This window comes from Papaver somniferum, chromosome 1 (assembly GCF_003573695.1).
Source record: "Papaver somniferum cultivar HN1 chromosome 1, ASM357369v1, whole genome shotgun sequence".
Classification (NCBI taxonomy): Eukaryota; Viridiplantae; Streptophyta; class Magnoliopsida; order Ranunculales; family Papaveraceae; genus Papaver; species Papaver somniferum.
This window is the reverse complement of record NC_039358.1, coordinates 8,136,983-8,144,642: the sequence shown is the minus strand read 5'-3', so window position 1 is coordinate 8,144,642 and position 7,660 is coordinate 8,136,983. Positions and strand designations below refer to the sequence as shown.

General features: G+C 38.4%; 1 protein-coding gene and 1 pseudogene across 1 annotated transcript; one reads left to right on the top strand and one right to left on the bottom strand.

Annotated features, from left to right (window-relative positions):
- Positions 1-4,179, top strand: part of LOC113327394 — a 14,155-nt pseudogene extending 9,976 nt beyond the window's left edge.
- Positions 4,180-5,584: 1,405 nt separating this feature from the next.
- LOC113326367 lies at positions 5,585-7,624 on the bottom strand. Its single transcript, XM_026574348.1, has 4 exons — positions 7,128-7,624; positions 6,623-6,931; positions 6,441-6,534; positions 5,585-6,352 (listed from the first exon to the last, which is right to left on the bottom strand). The coding sequence occupies exons 1-4, from the start codon at positions 7,622-7,624 to the stop codon at positions 5,585-5,587; spliced, it is 1,668 nt and encodes a 555-aa protein (XP_026430133.1).
- Positions 7,625-7,660: the final 36 nt, after the last annotated feature.

Here is a 7,660-nt window from a genome sequence, read left to right as displayed (position 1 = left end):
AAAAAAAAGAAAAAAAAAATCAAGTATTTATCAATTCCATCCTCTCTTGTTCCAAAAAAGAGAGTAGTCAATGTAAATAAGAGTCATGTAAAGAGTCATTTTGTTGTTTCATTGTAATAAGCAAGGAGGGTGTATGCCATTGATATACAACGCGAGTAATTGTGAAATACCTCCAACTCATTCACAATTCTCGTAAAGTCCGGACAGCTAGCTAGATTTCGACCTCGGTTCTTAGCCTGATAAACTATCTCTTGGTGATTAGTAGTCATAACATCCGATCTTTCTTTACACATGTGTAGATACACTTTACACTCTTATCACATATCTTTATTTGTTATCAGTGATAGGATTGTGCCTTTGATAGTTAGATTGACATCTCCATTTTGCTGTGGGCTTCTACTGTCTTGCACATGTCACATTTCATGGAATCTGAGCTTATATTTTGGCCTAGAACTTTGTAGGTACGTTCTAAGCAAACCTTCACGAGACTTCACTCGTCCACTAGGGACACTTAGTGGTTTAAAAGGCTTATTGCATTCGCTAAATGCAATCGAGAGACCAGCGACAGTGGTATAGGTAGGATTTCCTTAGTTTTGTTTTACTTGAGGACAAGTAAAATTCAGGTTTGGGGGTATTTGATGAGTGCTAAAAAGTGCATATTTCTATATATTTTTCTTGGCATTTAACTCATCTTTTGTGCACTAATTCTCCATTTTAACCCATATTCTGTATTTTCATTGTTTTCAAGAATAAATATTTTTATTAATTAAGTTTGCATTTTTAGGTACCAAATAAAGTTTGGATGAATTACGGAGCAAAAAGAGCAGAAAAGTGGTGGAAGCTAAGAGGAATCACACAAGGAAGCCGCGAAGAATGTTGTGCGCAAGACCAAAAGGCTAGAATTGGGCTTGAAGAGGAAGAATTGTTCTTAAAGAAGATATGGTCTTGGCATACCCAAGGCCCAAACCCCTCACCCAAACCCATTTCCAATATCCATACCCGCCTTCATCTTCAGCCGTCAGATTGGATCATCTCAGCATCCTACGGTCGCCTCATCGTCGTGCATCAAAATCTGAAGATCCTGCTTCACACTACAGCACCTAACTCCATCTTGCGCCGTTAATTTCGTTGTATTATACAATCCAACGGTCGCTAAAAGCTCTTCACGTATAGCCGTTAGATCGATCTATCATTTATACATCCCACGGCTCAGCGTCGCAGATCATCAAACTTTGCTATCTCCGCCTCACACCATAGTACCTAATACCTATACCCATCAACCAAACACACCCCAACCTTCTTCTCCATCGACTTCACCTCCCCCATCCCTCTGCAGAGAAACAACCACCACCTTCTCCATCACCACCACCAACTCTGCCGTACAGCCACGAGAAATCCAACCACCACCACACCCCTCTTCCAAATCCCATCACCAACTATCTCGCCCCTTCTCTTGAGCCATCTACTTCACTAATTTCACACGTTTCTCTGAAACCCTAAGCATGTGAAAATAGTGAATTAGGTCGAGCTAGAGCAGGAAAAGGACCAGGAGAGGCAGACACAGAGTGGGTAGAAGCGTAGGAGTGAAATTCGAGAAGTATGGGTAAGTTTCTACAAACCCTAATTTCAACTGTATTTGGGGATTTTTGGGAATTGGGTGTATGAACCCTAATTATGTAAATTGGGTATAAATAGGACTTGTGGGTGTTGTTGTAGAGCTATGCCTGGACTAGCCAGTGCTTCACCCAAGAGGACTGGAATAGCCAGTGCCTCAAGGGTTAGTTTTTACTTTAAATGATGTTGTAAATTTCAATTTTTTTTATCCTATCCATGCTTTGATCTTGTTGTGCTTGAATTGTTTAGGATTGAATATCCTTATAGGTTGTTAAAACACTAAGCAAGCTTCTCTGCGGGTAGTTGCAGTGTGAGAGCCCCAACTATCACAAGGTTTAGAATTCATCTTAGTGCCTTTAGCCTCCTTTCTAGACCAACCCTTAGATGAACAGCCGGCTTTGAACCGCAACTGTCATCTAGTTATTCAGAAAGCCTAGAAGCTGACTGATAACTAACAAGGGACAAGAACATAGCTGGAGGACCTGCCTTTGTAATCTTTGCTCATTGCACTTGGCTCACTGCCTTGGTTTGTTTGTCATTGTTTCACTCTTTCTTTGTTTCTTTATCACTGCCTTTGTTTCTTTATCACTGCCTGTGTTACTGCCTCTTTTTGTTGTTGTTGCTCTTACTTTTACAGTCTTGCATTTTACTTCACCACTTGTTTACTGCCTTGCCTTTGGCTACTACCTTTGTTCTCTGTTAAGCTTAGAAAACAGTTTAGGAAACTTCAACTTACACACCCTAGTCTCTGTGGATTCGACCCGTATTTGCACAAGCTACAACCGACACCGTGCACTTGCGGTTATAATATGTAGGCTTCTTATTATCTTATTTCATACATCTTTCAAAGCCTACCACATACACGTCCTCTCCTGTCCTGTTTCCCCTTGTTTTCTCAGAACCCAACTCTATAACTGCCATGCTGTTTTATCGACTTAAAAAAAAAAAAAATTCACTGCATCTCTTCTCTGCCAGCTTCAAACTTCTCCATCTCTCGAGCTCGTCAATGGAAGCAAACCACAGCCCCACCGAGCATCACCGTTTTGATCATCATAATCAATCCAAACTCCGTCGATAATCAGCAACACCTCCAAGTCCTTTTTCAGTTCCATCCCAAATCTGTGCTGGTTATTGTCATCTCTGCCAAGCTCCTTGTTGTCACTGCATGCCATGTTCCTTTCCTTCAGCTTCTCATCACAATCACCGAAACTCCATGGTCGCAACAACTCCTTCTCTTCATCGTTGTCATTCTCTCACTTGGTTCTGTAGTGCTAAACAAGTTATGGTGACGTGCAAGTTACGGTTCTCCGAATCGGTATTCTTTTTAATGGTGACGCGCTTCTTCTCGGACGTTTATTGGCACCGCACTTTATCAACAACTTTCATGGCCAATCTCATACGGTTTTTCCAATCCCCATGAGATTGAGGGAGGGTGTTAGAGTATACAAATATTAAATGGAAAGTTTTAGTATTTAGAGTTATATTTAGTATTTGATATATTAAGTATGAATTGATTTACAAGTATTAGTCTTGCATACCAAGTTATGGTGTCGCTATATATACCTTATGGGTTCTCAATATAAATCATCTCATTCAATAATACAATTCTCTTTTATCATAATATCTAGTAGTTTTGTCTGCTTATGCACCGGTTATTGATGCCGTTTACACTCCAAAAATAACAAGACTTTTGTTGGAAGCAAAAGAATCGGGAGTTGCAGTTGTTACTGGGCTAGAGATATTCATCGGACAGGCATATGAACAATACGAAAGGTTCACTGGTTTGCCAGGTAAATAATCATTCTCTTCTTATTATTTTGTTCTTCTCCCCTTTCCTAACAAATTAAACTAGTCCTAACACTCTTTAAGGAAATCGTTTCTAAAATGTAATTATTAAGGTGATCTGGTTGTTACGCTCTCGTTCCCGTCTACATCCTCCTATGATATCTTGTTCTTGTATTTGGTAATCTCAGAAATAAAACAAACATTTTTCTCTAGAGTTTCTATAGCAAATGAGCTTATGTTGTACTGTTATAATCAAACTTTATAACATTTTTCTCGAGTTTAAAACACCGACTGACCTACAGCTGGGCTAAAGGGGGCTTTAGCCCGGGTAGTCCTCCCAGTCCACAAGCCAAAAAAAAAATAATTCTATTCCACCAAGGCTTCTAGTCCGGGCCTTACAAGGAAATTTAGCCTTCCTGGATCCGTCCTTGATTGTGAGTATGTTAAGATGAATTCTCCATTAAAAGATACAAGTCTGCGCCTACGAATTGTTGGTTCTAGTAATGGTTTGAAATTGATGAAAAGCTCTAAAGATTCTGGTATATTGGAAAGTCATTGGCTTTGGAACCTATATACCAAAGATTGGATAAAAATATTAAATCCGGGAGTTATAGATGGACCACTATGTTTTCCAAGTTGCTTACGCAGTGTTGGGTATGGGGTTCTTATGATTACACAATTGTGGCAGTTAGTAATGTGAATGGTTTACCTTATGGTTGTGGTTGTATAATTCAGGTTTATACATTAAAATCCAATGTATCGAATTTCAAGTACGTATGATATGGCTGAAGTAATATTTGTTTGTGGAGCTTTTCACTGGATAGCGGTACCATTTTATGGATCCGGTAAAAGATGTATTGTTTCTTATGATGTCCGCCGTAAGAAATTCAGGGAAGTAGCAGTCACCATCTAGTCGATAAAAGATTAAATGATAGTAAATATACTCACAAGGCATTGGGTGTTTTAGGAGGTCGCCTCTGCATAGTATGAGCATATGATGGTTTCGACATTGATGTTTGGGTGATGAAAGATTACAGTGTGACTGAATCATGGACTAAATTGTTCATTGTCCTGCTCCCGGAAGTTGTAAAGCACATAGACTATGTGAAATTACTATGGGAATTCAAGAACGGTGAGGTTTTGTTCGTAACAACCAAAAAATCGGATGGTAAGAGTTGTTTAGTTTTGTATGACCCGGTGAGTCAAAAATGTCAAGCTACGGATATCCAACATGCTGCCGGGAAAAAATGGAGTATAGAAGCTCACTACAAAAAAACTGACCAAAGGCTACTAAAATTTTCCAACAGCAGAAAAAATTTAGTTGCTTCACAATTTAAGACACTAGGAAAGGAAACTGCGGTGGTGTATTGATTTGAGTCACTAAACGGTAAGCAACTATAGTTTCTAAAACCCTTTAGAAATAAGTATGCGCCAACTAAACAAATGCGCTAGTAGTTTGAGACATTCAACCACTTAGAAAAAAACAACGGCGGGATATTAATTACCTAACCCTCTATTCAGCCACTAAAATAACACAACTACCAGAAAGCCTAGTTGAATAGAACTTTGGAAACTAACCATGCCAACTACAGTGGGCATATTCATTGAGCTACTTCCAAGAAACAACTTAGGATTCTTAGTAGCTTAACTTAAAGAAGAGATATTAATTTAATAAGGGAATGACTAAGTTGTTGGTGTAGTGAAGCTTTGTCGCTAAGAATGATATTAATCTATTATGACCATACATTTCAATCCAAGATCACCTTTAAAAGAAGGATTAAGAATGATTAAGTTAAATAACTTGCGAGAGTAGTCTAATGTATTTATTATTATTAATGACTGCCGGAGATTTTGTACTCGTACAATCAATCAGCTTACAAGAAATAAGAATTGAAGGGTATTTTGACATAATCGACCACAATTGAAGGCAACATTATATTTTAACACAAAAAATAGAACTCTAGGCCTAATCGAGTGCAGTCATACAACTATCTTCAAGTATCTCGAAGTCAGGTGGAGCAAGTCCTCTTCCATTATTCGATCCATCAAGCAGCCTTCAGGATGTCGTTTTTTCCGCAGATACCTGAAAGCATAACTGATATTGGAATTCGAAGTCTGCAACTTATAAGCAAAACTATATTGAAATACAACGTGCATAAACCTCACCTTCCCAAACTGTAGGCTATCAGAATCCCATATCTCCAAGTTCAAAGTCATCGTCTTCGTCAGTGGTGTAAACTGCGTCACTATCAGCTTCCTCCTCCTCCTCCTCTTGTCTTTGGATGGTAGCTATTACTTCTTCATGGCTGATGGTTTCTGGCAGAACATCAGTCCTATCCCAAACCAAATTTTCATTATGATCTTGTTGGGGCACTCGTTTAAGATCGTTGATTGAATAACTTGAATACCATTCTTGATATGCTTCATCAGAACTCGAGTTTTCTGGTGCAATAAGTTCCACTGAATTTTTTTTTGGAATGTTATAAGAGCAGCGAGGTCGTGTTTTTATAACCACTTCCAATTGTCGATTCTTTATGTCCTTCATATAGAAAACCTGTTGTGCTTGGTGCGCTAACGCAAATGGTTCATTCGCATAACAGGTTCTGTTGAGATTAACGCAAGTAAATCCGTAGTTATCTCTTTTGGAGCCACCTTGATTTGCAACCGGACGCCAATTGCATTTGAAAAAAAGAATTTGTAATTGGTTTAAATAGCGTGCCTCGATAATTTCATATACCACTCCATAATAATCATTCATATCATCATCTTCACCTTCCCCTCCCTTTATACATACTCCACTATTCTGTGTCTTCCATCGCATCTCCCACGCTTTTGTATGGAATCTGAACCCGTTGATGATGTATCCATTGAAAGACGAACACTCTTTATTAGGACCTTGACTCAACGAATAGAGTTCATCACTCACCATACCATTTTTGTGCAGTTGATATATCTATTCATGTACATATATTCATATATTAGTTCAGGCTATGAAATCCTAAAAACATGTATTGTGTTTGAGTATATATAAACGCACTTACTTTGCTGGCAAACCAAAAAGGAAATTCTTCGTTGTGTCTTCTTTCAACGTCAACATCTCTTATGCCACGCCTTTTTAATTCTTCTCTATGTTCACTGTAAGTGGAATGCTTCATATAGTTAACTACTAAATTGACACAATTTAAAGATTATTGGCCTTAAAAGCAAAACAAAACGTATATACTTCTCGTATGGCTCCACTTCTGCAGTATTCTGCAGAGCATAAAGTTGGATTTGTTGCATTTCTGAGTCCTTAAGTGTTCCCAAAGTTTCAGCCCCAATGGGCCGACCAGATTGTCTAAAAACGACTAATTTCTCACGTGAGGGTGGTTGTTCATAATCCTCATTCCTTGAGACCCGATTGAATTTTGTATCAGTACTGTTCAAGTATCGCGTAAGCATAGTGGGGCTCTCTTCTATTAAGTATGCTTCAGCCATAGAGCCTTCTGGACATGCTTTATTTCGCACATAAGACTTTAACTTGCGCAGATACCTAAAATGTAATTCTTATTAGAATTCACTGGGCGTAATTTAAGTAAAATTGTACACATATACACTGGAAAAAGTACAGAAAAAATGTGTGTGAGTATCTAAGAATCTTATATTTGTTTTCTTGAACTGATGTAAGAAAACTATCATTAACATTAATATTTAGAATTCAGAATATACAGAAAGTGGTTAAACCATACCTCTCAATCGGGTACATCCAAAGATATTGAACTGGACCAGCATCCTTTGCTTGTTGTGGTAGATGAATTGGCAAATGCATCATCACGACAAAAAATCCCGGGGGGAATATTTTTTCCAACTTGCACAAAGTAATTGCAATTCTGTCTTCTAGTTTGTCTAGATCCGCTATGTTGAGAACTTGTGTACACAACGCTTTAAAAAACATACAAAACTCACTCACTGCGTCATACACATCCTCAGGAAGTAATCCTCGTAACGTGATCGGAAGTAAGCATTCCATTAGCACATGGCAGTCATGACTTTTCAGACCCATAATCTTTCGATCTTTAACATTAACACAACGAGAAATATTTGATGAATATCCATCGGGAACCTTGATATCCTTCAAAGTCCTAAAAAAAGTATCCATCTCCTTCGTGGACATCACATACCTAGCTGGTGGCATAACAAATTTGTCTGCTTTTTTTTTCAGATGTAACTCCGGTCTTATTCCCATATCCTTGAGATCAAAACGGGCCTTGATATTGTCTTT

What these genes read in the sequence shown, in the direction of transcription:
- LOC113326367 (XM_026574348.1), bottom strand. Translation starts at nt 7,624, where the DNA reads ATGGGAATAAGACCGGAGTTACATCTGAAAAAAAAAGCAGACAAATTT. An exon ending in TGGATGTACCCGATTGAGAG is followed by an intron (nt 6,932 to 7,127) that starts GTATGGTTTAAC and finishes ATTACATTTTAG; the next exon opens with GTATCTGCGCAAGTTAAAGT. An exon ending in CTTTTTGGTTTGCCAGCAAA is followed by an intron (nt 6,353 to 6,440) that starts GTAAGTGCGTTT and finishes GTACATGAATAG; the next exon opens with ATATATCAACTGCACAAAAA.